General features: G+C 38.8%; 1 protein-coding gene across 2 annotated transcripts in view; it reads left to right on the top strand.

The window, feature by feature from the left end:
• The window catches only part of GALNT1 (polypeptide N-acetylgalactosaminyltransferase 1), a 169,604-nt gene that overhangs the window by 58,352 nt on the left and 87,979 nt on the right, over positions 1-23,273 (top strand). For both annotated transcript variants that reach the window (XM_037805653.1, XM_037805652.1), the window contains exon 2: positions 20,470-20,721. In XM_037805653.1, coding sequence (XP_037661581.1) covers positions 20,583-20,721 — 139 coding nt within the window. In that variant the 5' untranslated portion in view covers positions 20,470-20,582. The remainder of the gene's footprint in view (positions 1-20,469; positions 20,722-23,273) is intronic.

The raw sequence follows: 23,273 nt of genomic DNA, 5'->3' as shown, positions 1-23,273 counted from the left end.
TGGAAAGGATTCACCATTCTAGATGCCATTATGAACATTCATGATTCATTGGAGGAGGTCAGAATATCACATTAACAGGTGTTTGGAAGAAGTTGATTCCAACCCTCATGTGGATGACTTTGAGGGGTTCAAGATTTCAGTAGAGGAAGTAACTGCAGATGTGGTGGAAATAGCAAGAGAACTGGGATTAGAAGTATAGCCTGAAGATGTGACTGAATTGCTGCAATCTCATCATGAAAGTTTAAGGGATGATGAGTTGCTTTTGATGAATGAGGAAAGAAAGTATTTTCTTGAGATGGAATCTACTCTTGGTAAAGACACTGTGAACATTGTTGAAATGACCACAAAGTGTTTGGAGTATTACATAAACTTAGTTGATAAAGCAGCAGCAGAGTTTGAGACAATTGACTCCAATTTTGGAAGTTCTGTGGGTAAGATGCCATCAAACAGCATTATATGCTATGGAGAAATCTTTTGTGAAAGGGAGAAACAAGCAGTGCAGCAAACTTCATTGTTGTCTCAATTTAAGAAATTGCCACACCCACCCCAGCCTACAGCAGCCACCACCCTGATCAGTCAGCAGCCATCAACATCTCGGCAAGATTATGACTTGCTGAAGGCTCCTATGACATTTAGTATTTTTTTTTAGCAGTAAAGTATTTTTTAATTAAGGTAAAAACATTTTTTTAGACATAATGCTATTGCATGCACTCTTAATATATACTACAACATAGTGTGAACATAACAAAAAAATTCATGTGACTTCCTTTATTGGGGTGGTCTGGAACTGAAGTGCATTATCTCCAAGTATGAATTGTAGTTCAAGTTGTTAATTCTAATTCAAAGTTAGGAAGAAAGTATTTTTCTTAACCTCTTATCTTAAATCTCCATGTATTTTTTCTCTACTAAGAGTTTTGGTTCTCAAGACAACCAGGAATAATTAGAATATAACAATTTCTGTTGAATTCCTTTATTTTGCATTAATTATACTTAGCGTTCTCAGAATACAAATTTTAGCAGTATCGTCAACAAATGTTAACTGAAAATGGTTCATTTTTTTTTCCTTTGGCATGTGTTCTTACTACTCTCTCTGTGTTTATTTTACGGTTGTATTGTATCTGGATTATCAGGGTTTATGTTATATAACATTTCCATGCTATTCACTTTCTCAGAACCCCTCAGTTGACCTTAGTTTAACAAGTAAATGTATGTGTAATTCTCATCATTAAATGTCTCTCCAGTCATTTTGATGGTCTGAAGCTTATTCCTTAGATTCCTCAGAACTCAAGAGAATAATATTCTCAGGGTTTTTGCTTTTTATGACGATTTGACTGCTTTATACTGGCAATTTTGACAATTCATACTTAAAGCCTTTTAGGCTAAATATAAAATTCTTCACTCACATTTTCTTTTGTTGAAATCTTAAATATACTTTTGTTAAAGACTCAATTCTATTAATCTGAAGTATATTAGTCTTTTTTCCCCCTTGAATAAAGCATTGCTGGCTCAGTATGATGACACTCTGATTTTATTTCCCTCACAAGTGAGTTGCTGTTTTTGCCTAAATGTGCAAAGATGTTTTTTCTTTTAAATCCAACAATTTTGCTGGACTTTATCTTGGTGTAAATAGCTTGGGGTTGATATTCTCAGGTTCATGGTATCCCCTTTCATTAAGTAGTATCTAATTATTTTCAAGAAAGTTTTCTTGGATTGTAGGTTTTAGTATTTATTCTATTACCTTGCTTTGATTTTCTTCTTTGGGGACTTCTGTAATACATGTTAGCTTTTCTTTGCTTTGCATTTTTTACTCTCTCAAAATTTTTTTCAACTCTTCTTTGATTTCTCTAAATTTCTTCAGAAAGATTTTTTTTTTCTTTTTCTTCTAAGGCATTATCTGCTTTGTTTATCCTTTTAATTTAGTCTTCATTTCTGAAATGACTTTCTTTTTATCTTCATTTGATATTTTCCTAGATTTGTTCACCTCAATTATGTTTTTATAATTCTGATTTATGTTGCTCTTTCATATTTTGAATAATTTCCTTAATGTCTTTAAAGCCCACTTTGAAAGATTAGGTTATAGTTTTTTAAAAAAATTCAATTTTATTGAAATTATTCATAAACCTACAGTCATCCAAAGTGTATAATCAGTTGTTCATGGTACCATTATATAGTTTTGCTTTCATCACCACAATTAATTTTTATTCAGTTTTAGAACATTTTCATTACTCCAGAAAAAAAAAAATCCTCCCATACCCCTAACCCCCCTTCCATACTTGACTCATAATATTGGTATAGTACATTTGTTACTGTTGATGAAAGAACGTTAAAATATTACTAACTGTAGTACATAGTTTGCAGTATGTACATTTTTCCCCTATACCTCTCTGTTATTAACTACTAGTTATAGTGTCATACATTTGTTCTAGTTCATGAAAGAAATTTCTAATATTTGTACAGTTAATCATGGATATTGTTCACCAGAAGATTCACTGTGTTATACATTCCCATGTTTTAACCTCCACTTTTTCTTCTGGTGACATGCATGACTTTAAACTTCCCCTTTCCACTACAGTCACACACCATTCAGCATAATAACATGCTACTGTCACCTGTGTCCATTTCCAAATGCTTATGTTCAACCTAGTTAAACATTCTGGTCATATTAAGCAACCGCTCCCCATTCTTTAGCCTAATTCTATATCCTGGTAACATATCTTTCATGTCTATGAGTTTACATATTATAATTAGTTCCTATCAGTGAGATCATACAATATTTGTCCTTTTGTGTCTGACTTATTTTACTCAATATAATGTCCTCAAGGTTCATCCATCAACCCGTTGTTTTTTTTTTTAAGACAGTTTTGTTCATTCACCATACATACCATCCTAAGTAAACAGTTGATGGTTCCCTGTATAATCATGTAATTATGCATTCACCACCACCACCACTATCTGTATAAGGACATTTCCATTCTTCCACAAAGAAAGAAGAAGAGTCAAAAAAGTTAGAGACAAAGAAAAAGAAAGAACAAAAAAATGACAGCTAAAAAGCAACAAAAGAAAAGGTAAAAATAAAGTACAATAAAAGAGTCAGACATCACCAATGACAAGAATCCCATACCCCTCCCTAATATCCACCTCTTATAGGCACTCAACTTTGGTATATTGCTTTTGTTTCATTTGAGGAAGCATAATACAATGTTTCTGTTAACTATAGACTCTAATTTGCATTGATTGTATTTTTTTCCCCGCCACCACCCCCTTTTCAATATCTTGCAAGGTTGACATTCATTTGTTCTCCCTCATGTTGAAACATTTGTACATTTTATCATAGTCTTTGACCTTTAGGTTTCACTAAGCTATACAGTCCCAATCTTCACCTTCCCTCTTTCCTTCTGGTGTTCCACATGTCCCTAACCTTCCTCTTTCACCCATACTCACAGTCATCTTTGTTCAGTGTACCCACAGTGTTGTGCTGCCATCACCCAAAATTGTGTTCCAAACCTCTCCTGTTTTTTCCTGTTTGTAGTGCTCCCTTTGGTATTTCCTGTAGACCAGGTATGTTGTTCACAAATTCTCTCATTGTCTGTTTGTCACAGAATATTTAAACTCACCCTCATTTTTGAAGGACAGCTTTGCCTGATATAAAATTCTTGGTGGTTTTTCTCTTTCAGTATCTGAAATATATCACACCACTGCCTTCTTGCCTCTATGGTTTCTACTGAGAAATCAGCACATAGTCTTACCAAGCTTCCCTTCTTTGTGATGGATCATTTTTCTCTTGCTGATTTCAGGATTCTCTTTGTCTTTGACATTTGATAATCTGATTATTAAGTGTCTTCGTGTAGGTCTATTCATATCTATTCTGTGTGGGGTATGCTATGCTTCTTTGATCTGTAATTTTATGTTTTTCATAAGAGATGGGAAATTTTCAGTGATTATTTCCTCCGTTATTGCTTCTGTCCCTTTTCCCTTCTACTTCTGGGACACCCATGACACGACATTCCTGTGTTTCATGTTGTCATTCAGTTCCCTGAGACGTTGCTCATATTTTTCCATTCTTTTCCCTATCTGTTCTTTTTTTTTTATCTTCATTTTTTTGAGATATATTCACATACCACGAAGTCATACAAAACAAATCGTACATTCGATTGTTCACAGTACCATTACATAGTTGTACATTCATCACCTAAATCAATCCCTGACACCTTCATTAGCACACACCCAAAAATAACAAGAAAAATAATTAAAGTGAAAAAGAGCAATTGAGGTAAAAAAGAACACTGGGTACCTTTGTCTGTTTGCTTGTTTGTTTCCTTCCCCTATTTTTCTCCTCATCCATCCATAAACTAGACAAAGTGGAGTGTGGTCCTTATGGCTTTCCCAATCCCATTGTCACCCCTCATAAGCTACATTTTTATACAACTGTCTTCGAGATTCATGGGTTCTGGGTTGTAGTTTGATGGTTTCAGGTATCCACCACCAGCTACCCCAATTCTTTAGAACCTAAAAAGAGTTGTCTAAAGTGTGCGTAAAAGTGCCCACCAGAGTGACCTCTCAGCTCCTTTTGGAATCTCTCTGCCACTGAAGCTTATTTCGTTTCCTTTCACATCCCCCTTTCGGTCAAGAAGATGTTCTCCGTCCCACGATGCCGGGTCTGCATTCCTCCCCAGGAGTCATATTCCACGTTGCCAGGGAGATTCACTCCCCTGGGTGTCTGATCCCACGTAGGGGGGTTGGGCAGTGATTTCACCTTTCAAGTTGGCTTAGCTAGAGAGAGAGGGCCACATCTGAGCAACAAAGAGGCATTTGGGAGGAGGCTCTTACGCACAATTATAGGGAGGCCTAGCCTCTCCTTTGCAGCAACCGTCTTCCCAAGGGTAAAACCTATGGTGGAGGGCTCAACCCATCAAACCACCAGTCCCCTATGTCTGTGGTCATGTTAGCAACCATCGAGGTGGGGTAGGCCAATACCCCTGCATTCTCCACAGGCTCCTCAAGGGGGCACTACATCTTTTTTTTTTTTTCCTTGTTTTTTTTTTTTTTTTTTTTAACTTTCCCTTCTTTTTTAAATCAACTGTATGAAAAAAAAAGTTAAAAAGAAAACAAACATACAATAAAAGAACATTTCAAAGAGACCATAACAAGGGAGTAAGAAAAAGACAACTAACCTAAGATAACTGCTTAACTTCCAACATGTTCCTACTTTACCCCAAGAAAGTTACCTAATATAGCAACATTTCTGTGAACTTGTTCCTACTATATCCATCAGAAATTAACAGACCATAGTCATTCCTGGGCATCCCCAGAACATTAAATAGCTTATCTGTTCTTGGATTATTGTTCCCTCTTCCTTAATTGCTCTCTATTGCTAGTTCCCCTACATTCTACATTATAAACCATTTGTTTTACATTTTTGAAAGTTCACATTAGTGGTAACATATAATATTTCTCTTTTTGTGCCTGGCTTATTTCGCTCAGCATTATGTCTTCAAGGTTCATCCATGTTGTCATATGTTTCACGAGATCGTTCCTTCTTACTGCCGTGTAGTATTCCATCGTGTGTATAATGTATAATAAATACCACATTTTATTTATCCACTCGTGTTGAAGGACATTTGGGTTGTTTCCATCTCTTGGCAATTGTGAATAATGCTGCTATGAACATTGGCGTGCAGATATCTGTTCGTGTCACTGCTTTCCGATCTTCCGGGTATATACCGAGAAGTGCAATCGCTGGATCGAATGGTAACTCTATATCTAGTTTTCTAAGGAACTGCCAGACTGACTTCCAGAGTGGCTGAACCATTATACAGTCCCACCAACAATGAATAGGAGTTCCAATTTCTCCACATCCCCTCCAGCATTTGTAGTTTCCTGTTTGTTTAATGGCAGCCATTCTAACCGGTGTTAGATGGTATCTTATTGTGGTCTAAATTTGCATCTCTCTAATAGCTATTGAAGCTGAACATTTTTTCTTGTGTTTCTTGGCCATTTGTATTTCCTCTTCAGAGAACTGTCTTTTCATATCTTTTGCCCATTTTATAATTGGGCTGTCTGTACTACTGTCATTGAGTTGTAGGATTTCTTTATATATGCAAGATGTCAGTCTTTTGTCAGATACATGGTTTCCAGAAATTTTTTCCCATTGAGTTGGCTGCCTCTTTACCTTTTTGAGAAATTCCTTTGAGGTGCAGAAACTTCTAAGCTTGAGGAGTTCCCATTTATCTATTTTTTCTTTTGTTGCTTGTGGTTTGGGTGTAAAGTCTAGGAAGTGGCCTCCTAATACAAGGTCTTGAAGATGTTTTCCTACATTATCTTCTAGGAGTTTTATGGTACTTTCTTTTATATTGAGATCTTTTGTCCATTTTGAGTTAATTTTTGCATGGGGTGTGAGGTAGGGGTCCTCTTTCATTCTTTTGGATATGGATATCCAACTCTCCCAGCCCCATTTGTTGAAAAGACCATTATGACTCAGTTCAGTGACTTTGGAGGCCTTATCAAAGATCAGTAGGCCATAGATCTGAGGGTCTATCTCTGAATTCTCAATTTGATTCCATTGATCTATATGTCTATCTTTGTGCCAGTACCATGCTGTTTTGGCAACTGTGGCTTTATAGCAAGCTTCAAAGTCAGGGAGTGTAAGTCCTCCCAATTCATTTTTTCTTTTTTAGAGTGTCTTTAGCAATTCGAGGCATCTTCCCTTTCCAAATGAATTTGATAACTAGCTTTTCCAAGTCTGCAAAGTAGGTTGTTGGAATTTTGATTGGGATTGCATTGAATCTGTAGATGAGTTTGGGTAGAATTGACATCTTAATGACATTTAGCCCTCCTATCCATGAACATGGAATATTTTTCCATCTTTTAAGGTCCCCTTCTATTTCTTTTAGTAGAGTTATGTAGTTTTCTTTGTATAGGTCTTTTACATCTTTGGTTAAGTTTATTCCTAGGTACTTGATTTTTTTAGTTGCTATTGAAAATGGTATCTTTTTCTTGAGTGTCTCTTCAGTTTGTTCATTTCTAGCATATAGAAACATTACTGACTTATGTGCATTAATCTTGTATCCCGCTGCTTTGCTAAATTTATTAGCTCTAGTAGCTGTATCGTCGATTTCTCAGGGTTTTCTAGATATAAGATCATATCATCTGCAAACAATGACAGCTTTACTTCTTCTTTTCCAATTTGGATGCCTTTTATTTCTTTGTCTTGCCGGATTGCCCTGGCTAGCACTTCCAGCACAATGTTGAATAACAGTGGTGACAGCGGGCATCCTTGTCTTGTTCCTGATCTTGGAGGGAAGGCTTTCAGTCTCTCACCATTGAGTACTATGCTGGCTGTGGGTTTTTCATATATGCTCTTTATCATATTGAGGAAGTTTCCTTCATTTCCTACCTTTTGAAGTGTTTTTATCAAAAACGGATGCTGGATTTTGTCAAATGCTTTTTCAGCATCTATTGAGATGATCATTTGATATTTCCCTTTTGAATTGTTAATGTGTTGTAATACATTGATTGATTTTCTTATGTTGAACCATCCTTGCATGCCTGGAATGAACCCCACTTGGTCATGGTGTATGATTTTTTTAATGTGTCTTTGGATTCGATTTGCAAGTATTTTGTTGAGGATTTTTGCATCTATATTCATTAGGGAGATTGGCCGGTAGTTTTCCTTTTTTGTAGCATCTTTGCCTGGTTTTGGTATTAGATTGACGTTAGCTTCATAAAATGAGTTAGGTAGTGTTCCATTTTCTTCAATGTTTTGAAAGAGTTTGAGTAAGATTGGTGTCAGTTCTTTCTGGAAAGTTTGGTAGAATTCCCCTGTGAAGCCATCTGGCCCTGGGCATTTATTTGTGGGAAGATTTTTGATGACTGATTGGATCTCTTTGCTTGTGAAGGGTTGATTGAGGTCTTCTATTTCTTCTCAGGTCAGTCTAGGTTGTTCATATGTTTCCAGGAAATTGTCCATTTCCTCTACATTATCCAGTTTGTTGCCATACAGTTGTTCATAGTATCCTCTTATAATTTTTTTAATTTCTTCAGGATCTGCAGTTATGTCGCCTTTTTCATTCATTATTTTGTTTATTTTGGTCTTCTCTCTTTTTGATTTTGTCAGTCTAGCTAGGGGCTTGTCAATCTTGTTGATCTTCTCAAAGAACCAACTTTTGGTGATATTTATCCTCTCTATTGTTTTTTTGTTCTTTATGTCATTTATTTGTGCTTTAATCCTTGTTATTTCTTTTCTTGTACTTGGTTTAGGATTGGTTTGCTGTTCATTTTCTAGCTTCTTCAGTTGATCCATTAGGTCTTTGATTTTGGCTCTTTCTTCCTTTTTAATATATGCGTTTAGTGCTATAAATTTCCCCCTCAGCACTGCTTTTGCTGCATCCCATAGGTTTTGGTATGTTGTGTTCTCATTTTCATTTGCCTCTATATATTTAGCAATTTCTCTTGCTATTTCTTCTTTAACCCACTGATTGTTTAGGAGTGTGTTGTTTAACCTCCAGGTATTTGTGAATTTTCTAAGTCTCTGATGGTTATTGACTTCTAATTGTACTCCATTGTGGTCAGAGAATGTGCTTTGAATAATTTCAATCTTTTTAAATTTATTGAGGCTTGTTTTATGTCCCAGCATATGATCTATTCTGGAGAAAGTTCCGTGAGCACTAGAAAAGTATGTGTATCCTGGTGATTTGGGATATAATGTTCTGTATATGTCTGTTAAATCTAATTCATTTATCAGATTGTTTAGGTTTTCAGTTTCCTTATTGGTCTTCTGTCTGGTTGATCTATCTATAGGAGAGAGTGATGTGTTGAAGTCTCCCACAATTATTGTGGAAACATCAATTGCTTCCTTTAGTTTTTCCAGTGTTTCTCTCATGTATTTTGTGGCACCTTGACTGGGTGCATAGACATTTACGATTGTTATTTCTTCTTGTTGAATTGCCCCTTTTATTAGTATGTAGTGGCCTTCTTTGTCTCTCAAAACATCCCTGCATTTAAAGTCTATTTTATCTGAGATTGATATTGCTACACCTGCTTTCTTTTGGCTGTAGCTTGCATGAAATATTTTTTTCTATCCTTTCACTTTCAGTTTCTTTGTGTCCCTGTCTAAAATGAGTCTCTTGTATGCAACATATTGATGGTTCATTTTTTTTGTTCCATTCTGCGAATCTGTATCTTTTAATTGGGGAGTTTAATCCATTTACATTCAACGTTATAACCGTGAAGGCATTTCTTGAATCAGCCACCTGATCCTTTGGTTTATGTTTGTCATATATATTTTTCCCCTCTCTCTATTAATATCCTTTATTGTACCCATACCGAATCTCTTTAGTACTGAACCTTTCTCCAAGTCTCTCTGTCCTTTCTTTGTTTCTCTGTGTGTAGGGCTCCCTTTAGTATCTCCAGTAGGGCAGGTCTCTTGTTAGCAAATTCTCTCAGCATTTGTTTGTCTGTGAAAAATTTAAGCTCTCCCTCAAATTTGAAGGAGAGCTTTGCTGGATAAAGTATTCTTGGCTGGAAATTTTTTTCACTCAGAATTTTAAATATATCGTGCCCCTGCCTTTTTGCCTCCGTGGTGGCTGCTGAGTAGTCACTACTTAGTCTTACGCTGTTTCCTTTGTATGTGGTGAATTGCTTTTCTCTTGCTGCTTTCAGAACTTGCTCCTTCTCTTCCGTGTTTGACAGTGTGATCAGAATATGTCTCGGAGTGGGTTTATTTGGATTTATTCTTTTTGGAGTTCGCTGAGCATTTATGATTTGTGTATTTATGTTGTTTAGAAGATTTGGGAAGTTTTCCCCAACAATTTCTTTGAATATTCTTCCTAGACCTTTACCCTTTTCTTCCCCTTCTGGAACACTAATGAGTCTTATATTTGGACATTTTATATTATGTATTATATCCCTGAGGTCCGTTTCGATTTTTTCAATTTTTTTTCCCCATTCTTTCTTTTATGCTTTCATTTTCCATTCTGTCATCTTCCAGGTCTCTGATTCGTTGTTCAACTTCCTCTAGTCTTGTACTCTGAGTATCCAGAATCTTTTTAATTTGGTCAACAGTTTCTTTAATTTCCATAAGATCATCTATTTTTTTATTTAGTCTTGCAATGTCTTCTTTATGCTCTTCTAGGGTCTTCTTGATATCCTTTGTATCTCGTACTATGGTCTCATTGTTCATCTTTAGTTCTTTGAGTAGGTGCTCTAGGTGCTGTGTCTCTTCTGATCTTTTGATTTGGGTGCTTGGGCTTGGGTTATCCATATCGTCTGGTTTTTTCACATGCTTTATAATTTTCTGTTGTTTTTGGCCTCTTGGCATTTGCTCAACTTGATAGGGTTCTTTTAGGATGTGTAGACAATTGAAGTCCTTATCTCTAATTTATCAGATGTACAGCTTCATGGAGTACACTTTCTCTAACTAACCAGCAGGTGGCGTCCACGAGCCACCTGTTCTCCACAAGCCAGTTCTCCCCTGCTTAGCCTTTTTGGTGAGTGGGGGAGTGAGTCTTGTGGGGTCCAATTGGTGTACCCAGCTTGCGTGTGTAGTTGATGTTGCCCGCCCTGTATATGGGGCGTGTTTCTGGGCAGTCAGGGAGGGGGGGTGGCTCTAACAATCAAATCTCCCTGGTGATCCTAGAGTTTTAAAGCTGCTGCAGTAGTCTAATCTTTCAGTTCAGTCCTGCCACTGTTTGTCTCTGCCACTCACCCACAAGTCCTTGGTATTGGCGTACAGCTCCTGAGACTTGCAAGTGGGCACCTCTTCCAGGCTGTGCACCCCCGGTCCTCTGTTGAGGGACGACTGTGCTATGTCCCAGGTGAGTGCCGTCCCCCCAGGGCAGTTCTGGGCTGCTGGGCTGTGTAGGGAGGCTCCCAGTCTGCTGAAATGATGGCTGAATGGGGCTTTGTTAATTCACACTGCTCCACCTTCCCAACTCTGGGACAGTCAGCTGAGATTGCAGGGAAGGCTAATGTCCACGCCCAGTTTTGTGGTGTGTGCCTGTTATTTGAAGCACTTCCGTCACACTGGGTTTTCTGGGGCAGCTCTGGGCTATGGGGCTGGCGATGGGCAGGAGTGTTTCCTGTCCACCAGGATGATGGCTGTGAGCGGACACCCCCCTTTTCTTGGGAAGTTGTGGTGTTTAGTGAGTTTTCTCAGCCACTGGATTATTGCCTTTTGTCTCAGAGCTCTCTTAGTTCTGCTCTTGTCTTGACCTGCCCAAATTGCAAGTCTTTGAAGCTTTCTGTATTGGGCTTCTTAGAGTAATTGTTTTAGAAAAAGAAAAAAGGATTAAAAAAAAAAAAAAAAGTGGCCCTCCTCAGAGATCTAATGGGTTATTGAAATGCTAAGAGACAAAGCATTTAGGGCCATTAAGGAAAGGTCCACAGAGCAGAGAGATCAGCTTTTCTTCGGGATTTGCATATGAGCCTCAGGGCCTGAACTCTGTCCTTCCCCTTTCTATGTTCACCAGAACTCCAAAAATCCTCTGCTTTTATTCCCCGCGCCCAGGACTTCCACGCACCTGGTCGCCACAGACCCCCCCCCACCGGACCCCGCGCCCACGGGGCCCCGCCGCTCGCACCCGGCCCCACACACGCCCCTGCCTTCCCCGCAACCGCGACCCAGGGACCCCCCCCACACACACACACACACCCACGGAGGGGCGGCGGTCAACGGAAGGGACGCGGTGGCGCAAGGCGAGGCAGGGATCGGTAGCGGCCGGATGGCGGCGAAGCCCGGGGTGCGGATCCGGGAAGGAAAGCGACGCCAGCGGTGGGGGACGGGACGGGACGGGACGGACGGGGAGGGTCGGCGACAGGCGATTGCCCGGGAGACCTGACCCAGGGCGGGCAGTGGGAGGAGGCGGAGCGGCAGCAGCCCCGCGTGAGCCGAGTCTCTGAGCCCCACCCCGGGTGGCAGGTCCCCGGAGGGCTCCGCGGGTGCCACCGACACCACCCTCCCTTCCCGAGACGCGCCGGGGGAATGCGACCAGCGGGCGGACGGCCGCGGCTACCGGGGAGACCGGCGTGGGGGGCGTGGCGGACACGTCGACCTCTCGCGCCGCCTCGCGGCAGGGAGAGGGGCTCGGCAGCCGCCTTCGCCTCGCTTCTCTCTCGCGGCCAGCCGACCGTGCTGTGTGGGACGGGATTGCGCGACCCGTAGGGGACACCCGATCGAGCTCGGGTTTTTTCTATGCCTGTCTCCTCTCTGCTGGGCTGGCTGCTGTCAGATTCTCTGGTGTCTGGTCTCAGTCTATCTATGGTTGGAGTTTGGATCAGTAGAATGAGTTTCTGATAAGGGCTGCCACTGCAGTTCTCCCTGCTCCTTCCCGGAGCTGACAGCCCCTCCTCCGATGGGACTGAGCCTGGCAGGGAGGGGTGTGGGTCCCCCGGCCACAAAAACTTACAGATTTCGCTGATCTCAGCAGTTCCACGTTTTCATGAGTGTTGTATGAAGTATGCCCAAAGTCAGATTGCTCTGTGGTGTCCAGTCCACGCAGTTCCTGGCTTTCTACCTACTTTCCTGGAGGAGTAACTAAAACATACAGCTCACCAGTCCGCCATCTTGCCCCGCCCCATCCCTATCTGTTCTTTTGTATGTAGGATTTCAGGTGTCTTGTTCTCCACTTCCTGAGTGTTTCCTTCTGTCTCTTGAAATCTACCGTTGTATGTCTCCATTGTGTTTTTCGTCTCTTGTGTTGTGCCTTTCATTTCCACAGATTCTACCAGTTGGTTTTTCAAATTTTTGAGTTTTTCCTTATATTTGCTGAATGTTTTCTTTATATCCTTCATCTCTTTTGCCATATCTTCCCTCAACTCGTTGATTTCATTTTTGGAATGTTTTAGGAGATTTGTTTGATTGATAATTAGTTGTTGCAATTCCTGTATCTCAGTTGAAGTGTAAGTTTGTTCCTTTGACTGGGCCATATCTTCATTTTTCCTAATTGATTTGTAGTTTTCTGTTGTCTAGCATCTGATTTTCTTGATAACCCCAGTCAGATTCTCCCAAGCCAGAATGGGCTCATGTCTCAGAAGGGGGAAACTGTGTCTTAGATTGACAGACTTTCCTGTGAGGCCTCTAGCTGCTGTGCTTTTCCTAACCTGCCCAGCAGGTGGCACCTGAGAGCCTGTTTCTCCTGACTGCTGTAAAGAGGTGTGGTCCCTTGAGTCTTCAGCTTAGGTTGCTTCTGTTTTGACTGTTTTCCCCCAGGCTCTGGGGTCCGAGTTCTGAAAGGAGGGCCGACACTTGAGCTGGGCCCCACCTCCGTCCTCTTAGGGAAGATATACACCCTAGGGAGTTATCTTCTGCACTTGAATTACTCCTTTGTCTCTCTGACTCTGTTAATTCCACCTCTGCCTGGTTCAGAGCGCTGAGAACTGAAAATGCCTGAGGCTTTCTCCACTGTGCCGCTCAGACTGAGAGAGAAAAAGAGGGGACAGAAAGCCCCTTTTCAGAGCTAGTCTTTGGCCTCCCAGTTTCGCCTGTCAGCCAGGTAATGCCTGTTCTTCTGTACTCCTTTTCTTGGGGCACACACTTTTTGGAGTATTCTAAACACAGTTGTCTCCAAAAACCTCTGTATTTTTTTTATGCTGCGATCTCAGCCATTCCACCCATTCCAGGCTGGTGTTCGATGTCTGGACAGTCACGGTTGTCCCCCAGCAGTTGTTCCAAACTATTTGCTAATTGTTCCTGGCTATTTACTAGTTACTCTAGAGGACTAATTAAATTCCACACCTCTCTATGCTGCCATCTTGCCCCTCCTCTATAGTTTTTTTAATTCAGTTTTATTGAGATATATTCACATACCATACAATTCTCCAAAATGTACAATCAGTTGTTCACAGTATCATTGTACAATTGTGCACTCATTACAATTAATTTTTGAACATTTTCTTACTGCAAAAAAAATAAGACTAAAAATTAAACTAAACACATTCAAAACATCTCATCCTCCCCCAACCCTCCTTATTATTCATTTACTTTTTGTCCCCATTTTTCTACTCATCTGTCCATGCACTGGAATAAGGGAGTGTGAGCCACAAGATTTTCACAATCACGCAGTCACACAGTGTAAGCTATGTAGTTATAAAATTGTCTTCAAGAATCAAGGCTATTGGGTTGCAGTTCAGTAGTTTCAGGTATTCTCTTCTAGCTATTCCAATACACTAAAAACTAGAAAGGGATATCTATATAATGCATAAGAATGACTTCCAGAATGTCCTTTCGACACCAGCCACTGAACCTTTATTTTGTTTCATTTCTCTTCCCCCTTTCGGTCAAGAAAGCTTTCTCAATCCCTCCATGTCAGGTCCAGGTTCATTCTGGGGAGTCATGTCCCACGTTGCTGAGGATATTTACACTCCTGGGAGTCATGTCCCAGTGTGTGGGGGGGCAGTGAGTTGACCTGCAGAGTTGACTTAGAGAGACAGGCCACATCTGAGCAACAGAAAAGGTTCTCTGGGGGTGACTCTTCAGCACAATTATAAGTAGACTTAGCCTCTCCTTTGCAGTAATAGACTTCTTAAGGGCAAGCCCCAAGTTTGAGGGCTCAGCCTTCTAAATTGGTAGTCCCTAATGCTTGTGAGAATATCGGTAATCCTCCAGGTGAGGAAGTTTAACATTTCTACATTTTTTCCCCAGTCCCTCAAGAGGGCTTTCCAAATACATTTTTGTTCTCTGCCCAAATTACTCTGGGATGTATCAGGGCTTTACACTAACCTGTACAAGCTAACCAGCTCTCACTCCCTATTCAAAGTTCCATGTAATTATGGTGTTTGAATAAACTGACCATACAAGTTCAGTCATATAATGTGCTACGGAAAATACAGATTTTGCACCAAGTGAACATCTCTCTTCCTTTGGTCTCACACAGAAGTTGAAGTTTTAAAACACCATTCATGGTATTCTCACATAGTTATGCATTCACCACCACAGTCTATATGAGGACATTTCCACTTGTTCCACAAAGAATGTGGAAAAAAGAAAAAAGAAAAAAAAATGACGACTAAAAATAAAATAAAAAAATAAAAATACAACACAATAAAAAGGTGAGACAAAACCAATGCCAAGAATCCCATACCTCTCCCTTATATCCCCCTCTTTTAGACATTCAGCTGTGGCATATTGCCTTTGTTAAAATTAATGGAAGCATATTCCAATGTTACTGTTAACTATAGACTCTGGATTGCATCGATTGTATTTTCCCCCCAATATCGTCCCCTTTTCAACACCTTGCAAAGTTGACATTCATTTGTTCTCCCTCATGTCAAAACATTCTTGTATTTGTACATTTAATCACACTTATTGACTACTCTAGGTTTCACTAAGTTATACAGTTCTAGTCTTTATCTTCTGTCTTTCCTTCTGATGTCATAGCTACCCCTAACCTTCCTCTTTCAGCCATATTCACAGTCATCTTTGTTCAGTATACTTAGAATATTGTGCTACCATCTTACAGTATTGTGCTATCCATTTCTGGATCTGTACAATCAGTCCTCTTGAACATTCTGTACTCCTTCAGCAAAATGCCTGACCTTGATCCTTTTTCTGTCTCCTGATATCTTCATTTCTACACTCCTCTCCAGACCTCTCTCACCTGTCTTTTCCTATATGTCTGTAGCACTCCCTTTAGTATTTCTTTAGAGGTCTCCTGTTCACAAACTCTCTCAGTGTCTGTTTATTTGTAAATATTTTAAATTCGCCCTCATTTTTGAAGGACTGTTTTGCCAGATACAGGATTCTTGGTTGGCAGTTTTTCTCTTACATTATCTTGAATGTATCATACCACACTGCCTTCTCACCCTCCATGGTTTCTGCTGAGAGAGCCGCACTTAGTCTTATTGAGCTTCCCTTCTTATTTGATGGGTTGCTTTTCGCTTGCTGCTTTCAGAAATCTTTTTTTGTCTTTGACATTTGGAAATCTGATTATTAAGTGTCTTGGAGTAGGTCTCTTCAGATCTATTCTGTTTGGGTATGCTGCACTTCTTGGACTTGTAATTTTATGTCTTTCATAACAGTTGGGATATTTTCATGGATTGTTTCCTCTATGTTCTTTCTGCCCTCTTTCCCTTTGCTTCTTCTGGGATACCTGTAACACATATTCTTGTGCTTCATGTTGTCATTCTGTTCCATGAGACCCTATTCATGTTTTTCCATTCTTTTCCCTACCTGTTCTTTTGTATGTAGGATTTCATGTGTCCTGTCTTCTAGATCACTGATCCTTTCTTCTGCGTCTCCAGGTCTGCTGTTGTATGTCTCCATTGTGTTTTTCATCTCTTCTGTTGTGCCTTTCATTCCTGTATGTTCTGCCATTTGGTTTTTCAAGCTTATGAATTCTTATGGTCACCCAGTGTCATCTTTATATCCTTCATCTCTTTTGTCACTTTTTTTTTCAGTTTGTTGATTTGATTTTGGAGATTTGTTTGAACATCTTTAATTAGTTGTTTCGACTCCTGAATTTCAGTTGAGGTGTTAGTTTGTTCCTTTGACTGGGCCATGTCTTCATGTTTCCTGGTGTGGCTCATTGTTTTTTGCTGGATGTTTTTTTCTCTCTTTTGCCTAGGGTTTTCTTGCTGGTTGCTTTTGCTCTCCATCTTTTCTTTGTTTCTCTCACTGGCTGGTTGTCAGATTGGCTCTGTCCCCCAGTCTTCCCCCCAAAATCAGACTGCCCACTATGGCCTGCCACAGGGATGGGGGGTAGGCACTGGGCACCTCAGCAAGTTCACTGTGTGGTAATACAAATCTGCTGACTTCCAGTGGCACTCTGCTTTCTACCAGACAGCAAGACCTGAGTTTGTTTTAGAGCCCTGCTTTAACAGTTGGGTCTTCTCTATTTCTCAGCTACAATCGGGCTTGGTTTCCGTACAGGGCATGTAGACCAGCTCTTGGTGCCCTAAGGAAGGATCTGGGGCATCTTTTTAAAAGTTCTTCCATTCCCTTGCACCTTCTGGACTGTCCAACAGATGGCGCTGTTAGGTAACTTGACCTCAGAAACTGCTTTGCCTCCAAGCAAAGGCTGTGTCTACACAGGTGAGCTGAAACTGTGGGATTCCTGTGCCGTCACTTTCCTGGCGAAAATCTGCCTCGATATGGGGCTCCACCTGTGCCAGAGTACTCCCTCACTGATCCAGTACTCCAGCCGTCTCCACGGCAACCACCGGCTGCTGCTTCCCTCAAGGGTGGGGGAAGGCCTTTCAGACCAAGGGCTGGAAACACAGTCTAAGTCCATGTTTCCTCAGTCTCTTTGTCCCTCACTGACCTGGACCTTGAAATGTCCTCCCTGCTCACGGGTCTGCAAATGGTGGGACATGTTGTGAGAGATTTTGTAGTCTGTGTCTCTGGTGGGAGGGGTCCCACCTGCTGATTCTGTCCCTTTCCCACATGAGAGCGAGTGAGGGGGTGGGGAGAGGACCATCTGGTGTGGGTCGGAAGATTCCTGCCTAATATTTCTTCTCTTTCTTCAATTCGGTATTTGCAGTGTCCTTTTCCAGTCTGTATCCTCTTCCAGAGTTTCAAACAATTGAGAATTGTCTTTTTTTCATTGAATCTCTGGAGAGAAGTTTTCCGTAGTTGTTTACATTGCCATGTTGATGATATCACTCTAGGTTATAGTTTTTAATCTTTTTTGGGGGGACTTATCTTTCTGGGTCTCTCCATTGTGTGTAGGAATGTATTCTGTTCCTTATACCCTATATTTTTTTCTATAGTAAATTTGGAATTTTACTTCAGTCGCTTTGTGCACTCATTTTTATGTGAAAGGAGGCATGGTTCAGAATAGTTTATCTAACTTCCTGCTTCTAAGGATCTCTCTTCTTTTGTTTTTGTGAAATGTTTAAAATATCGCACCTTACTTTTAGAGATTTCCTAGTTTTTGCCTCCTTTCCAATCTTTATCTGCACTTTTATTTTTTGTTGTTTGTTTTGTTTGTAACCTGCTCCATGTGACTTTTTTTTTAACTTTATCAAAAAATTAAAAAACAAACAAACAATAAAAACAACAAAGAGCAACAACATCTGCTCAGTGTTGGGCTTTGTTCCAGACAGGGTCTTTGGCCAGTTAGTTTGAAGGTTAGAGCCAGATAACTCCAGCCCCTTGTACTCACTGAACACAGATTCTCCCAGTTGCAGCTGTGTTCTTTTGTTCTTTAAAACTTTTGAGGGAGGATCTGTTGATTATTTTAAGATTTTAGGATGAGTCAGATGCCGTCTCATGCCATTCTCCTTTCTCCACAGAGATGTTCCTACCGAGTAAATCTTGTAGCTGTTGATTCTTTGTCCCTGCCTACTCGGATTTTGGGAATTCATGGCAATACTTTCTCACCTAGTTTTGTGATAGAGTTTGTCCATGGATTTTGTGTTTTTAGCTTAGTTGCTTTGTCTTTTTTTATGGGGGAATTTAGGGAGGGCAAAAAGTAAGCAAGTACCCCCACTGTCTCTGTAGAATCCCCTACCATTTTGCGTTTAGGTTTGAAATACTGAATAATTTTTTTAAATTACTCTGTGTTGTATTTGTTGAAGTTTCCAAGAACATATTAAATTGAAATGATTCAGGATACACATAGTAATTTAAAGCTGACTTTAATGTAATGTCAGATGAATAATACCATGTATTAAAATGTGTTATTTTGTGACCTTTAAGTATAGATGAGCACTTTAGGATGTTTACTGTTTTCTTAGAATTATTTAGACTTCTGTTTTTAATTAAAATTTCTTCCTGATAGAAGAGGAAGGAAAATGGATTTTTTCCATATTTTTCATTATACAGGACACTTTAGAAAACAGAAACCTACCCTTTGCTTACTTATTTTGGAAACTTTTGTTTACATTTTAATTCAGTGACAAAGTAAAAAAATGTGATGGAATACTGTGATTGTTTGGTATTCAACTTTCCATTTTGATACTTGATGCAATTGTTTTCAGAATTATTCAGCTGACCTGAAAGGAGTCATAATCATTCTACTGATAGAATTATTTGTCAGTTTGCTTAAACACTTAGCTTATCAAACATTGCATAATAGTGTTTAAAGGCTTAAACATTGAAAATGCCTTTAGTACATAAAATGTACTAGATGAGGATAGTGTATTTTTCTACTTAAGTCTGCTCACACTTGGCTTGGACGTGATACAGATCTTTCCGTGTTTTGTCTTCTTGACCTCTGAGAATTTGTAAGCCTTGAGCTTTAAAATGTACCTTCGCTTCTACAAAAACAAGAATTCATAGATTGTAATGTTCCTGTACACCGAGAGACTATACATTATTTACTTGCTGATTTATATCTCTCTAGATAGATAGATATTTCAGTATCTCAGGGCTGCTCATTCCATTGGTCAACAATAATTAAGTAGTTCTCTGGGGCCTACCAGAAAGATTTGTAGTGGAAACTTAGCAACCAAAATGATTTTGGTTCCAAAGGTTAATGTGACATCCATTTATTCAGTATTTTAGAACTTAAATAGAAATGCTTTAGTTTTTTCAGTTTAAAATGAAACAGAGAAGCATTGCTCTAACATTAATGTCCTTCCTTAAATTTTTTTTCTTGAGAAGCCAGTCAGTAACTTTTGTTTGAAGTATTTTTCAAAGGTGTATTTTTATAGCATGAATATCCTTAGTTTTATGTCATAATTTTTATCAGTGTATTACATTCCAGATTTATAGGAGATTTTAATAATTTATACTGGAATTTGGTTTAAAAATTATACTTTAATATCTAAAGTATATATATTCTTCTAAATCTTGAGTTCTTACCTCAGTTATATTTTTAACAATTATTTCATAATGTTTTTGAAATCTAGCTTCTTATAGCGACCTTTTACTGCTATTACAATATTCTGTTATATGAATATACCTATCATATATTTATCCATTTCTTGTTGATGGTTCTTTAGGTTATTTCCAGTTTTTTGCTATTACACCCAGTGCTCTGTGAAATCTGTAGATAGGTCTCTTTGTGTGCTTGAGTTATTTTGGAAGGAGAAAATGCTGAGCCTTAGGGTAGGTGCATTTTTAGTCTTTGAAAGGGACTGCCACATTTACTTCCAAAATGGATATAATGAACTATCCTACAAAACTGTACAAAATTAATTATTTCTCCATAAACTTTCCCACCCTAGATATGATCAAACTTTAAAATATTGCTAATTTGATGGATAGGAAATACTATCTCACTATTGTTTTAATTTTCATTTTCCTAACTATAGTTAATTGAGCTCCGTGTTTTGGCCCATTTATGTTTCTGTTCTGTGAAATGCCTGCTTTTTTCCTATAGCCATTTTTCTATTGGGTTGTTGTATAGTGATTTGTAGTAGTTATTTGCATATTTAGTACTGATAATTTTAATATAGTTACAAGTGTATTTGGAAGTCTGATTTACTAACTTATTCTTCATGGTGAAATTTCAAATACATGTTAAATTAATCTTACAATTCATTTTCTATGTTCTGAATTTTTTAGTTAATGTTTTTTCTTCTTCTTTATAGGTTATGAACATATTTTCTGATGAAACTGGATTGGAATAATTTTCATGATATTTGTATATTTGTATATGTATATATATATATATTTTAAAATTTTGCGTTTGACTTAAAGTGCCATGAGAAAATTTGCATACTGCAAGGTGGTCCTAGCCACCTCCTTGATTTGGGTACTCTTGGATATGTTCCTGCTGCTTTACTTCAGTGAATGCAACAAATGTGATGAAAAAAAGGAGCGAGGACTTCCTGCTGGGGATGGTGAGTAGAATTTTATAATATTCCAACTATTTTCATAAATACATCACTGATTTTTGCTTGCTAATTTGGTTAGTATTTTAATTCTTTTAGATTATTAATAAACCCTAGATTATTAGTTGTAGAATACATGGCTATACAATAATCCCACTATTTTTAGGAGTTACACACTAAAATAATTACTCTAATATTTCAGGATAAGTTTTATTTGACTACATAGCCATGTCTAAATTTTTAACTGTTTTATAATAGAAAGGGCAACTGATCCCCCAAAATTTATAACCTAAAAATGATTTGTTTTGGTAATTATGCCTACTTACTGTAATTTTATAGACAAGCTTATATAACCAGTTCTCAGGAGGAGGTTTATTTCTTTTTGGGAACTTTGCCTAAAATTAGGTCCATTTGCTAGCACTGGGCTCTAGTAATACCTAGGTTAACCCCTAGCTTTTTAATTTTGTCTTTTCTCTTAGATTTTGATAAAATGTATGTTTATTCAGAGTTAGCCTATTAATTTTTAAACAATCTTTCCTCTTCTGCTTTATAGCTTGATGTTTAGTAACTTTATTCAGTGACAGATCTCTGCTTCCTTCGCTGTTGATAAAGCTGTAGCTCTCTGTCTACACTTAAAAGACAGGTATTACTATTTACCAGCAAGAAACTCTGGTGTTCTTTCCCCCAGTAGAATGGATTAACTTTCTCCTCACCCTCCTTTAATTCATACCCATTTATAGTGGGAACCTGTGATGGTCTTATTTTAAATACAAGAGCATGAAAGTAGGAAAGAATAGGACCTGAAGCATGTGAATGTTTTTTAAACTCTGATACATACCCAGTTGAACAAAAAAAATAAGACAAGATTCCTTCCTTCAGGGAACTCAAATCTAATTGGAGAGAAAGAATAATAGTAAAATACTGATGTAATTAATATTATACTACAGACGTACACAAGAGCGGAGAAGAAGGAATACCCCAAGGAGTTAATGGGGCTCAGTAAAGACATGATGCGCTAATTGACTATCAGGGTGAGCAGGAGTTTGTTAGGTTTGATGGGAGAGGGGAGAGAAGCATGTGAGAGAACAGAGGTGATGGATGGAAGAATGTGAGCAAATAGCACAGGATGAGCCTTGGAAGTCAGTGGACTTCATCCCTTAAGCAGTGCAGTGTCGTTGAAGGATTTTACACAAGGGAGTAAGTAACTTGATCAGATCTTCACTTTTTTTTTAAAATTCATTTTTATTGAGATATATTCACATACCATACAGTCATCCAAAGTGTACAATCAGTTGTTCACAGTATTGTCATATAGTTGTGCATTCATCACCCCAGTCTATTTTTTGAACATTTTCCTTGTACCAGAAAAAGTGAAAAAAAAGAATAAAAAATAAAAGTAAAAAAGAACACCCAAATCACCCCCCCACCCTATTTTTCATTTAGTTTTTTGTCGCCATTTTTATACTTAACCATCCATACACTGGATAAAAGGCCTGCGATCCACAAGGCTTTCACAATCACACTGTCACCCCTTGTAAGCTGCATTGCCATACAATCATCTTCAAGAGTCAGTGCTGCTGGGTTGTGGTTTGATAGTTTCAGGTATTTATTTCTAGCTATTTCCCTGCACTACAACTTAAGAAGGATTATCTATATAGTGCATAAGAGTGCTCACAGTGTTATCACTTCATGGCGTGGTACCTCTGTCTCTTTTCTCCAGTTTGCTTTGATTGTATTTTTCCCCAATACCATCCCCTTTCCAACACTCTGCGTGGTTGGCATTCATTTGTTCTCTCATATGCAAGAACAGTTTTATGTTTGTACAGTTAGTCACAATCCTTGACCACTCCAGTTTCTGCTAAGTTAAACAGTCCCAGTCTATCTTCTGTCTTTACCTCTGGGTCATTCATGCCCCTAGCTCACATCTTTCAGCTTTACTCATGGACTTCTTTATTCAGTGTAGTTACAATATTTGATTAATAGTAATTACAAATGTAGCTATGAAATCTCAGGTAGGTCAGTGGGTTAGAGAATATGGGCAGTCTGCTAGATTTTCCGATTATTTATAGGTACCAAGTGACCAAATTTGTAAAATATCACAGCAGCAGTATTTTATATGCAATGATGAGACAAGATTTTAAGTTTCTGATCATATAGTTTCTTATGTTATAAGCAACAAAGTTTATATTTAGTAGTCCTTATAGTAATTTTTTGAGTGCTAACTACACTTGGAATAAGATTTAAAAGATAGGTTGCTCACAAAGAAGAGGATAATACTACATGTTTTTCTCCTTCATGCCCCCTCCCCAGTAGAAAATTTCAAATATATCCAAAGATAGAAGAGAAGATTGAACTGCCATGTGTCTGTCACCTGGCTTTAACAGTTATCACTTCATGGCGTGGTACCTCTGTCTCTTTTCTGCACTCCTTCTCCCCCTTTTTTGGTTGTTGAAGAAGAAATTGGGTTGTTTGTCCTCTCCATTTTCCCACTATCAGGATTTGCATCCCTTTGATGTTCTTTATCATGATCCTCAATCCCCTATATTTCCTGTGAATTGGTA

The sequence above is a fragment of the Choloepus didactylus genome, chromosome 16 (genome assembly GCF_015220235.1).
Source record: "Choloepus didactylus isolate mChoDid1 chromosome 16, mChoDid1.pri, whole genome shotgun sequence".
In the NCBI taxonomy this organism is placed as follows: domain Eukaryota; kingdom Metazoa; phylum Chordata; class Mammalia; order Pilosa; family Megalonychidae; genus Choloepus; species Choloepus didactylus.
Note: the sequence above shows the minus strand (reverse complement) of the source record. Positions and strands in the feature narration are given on the sequence as shown.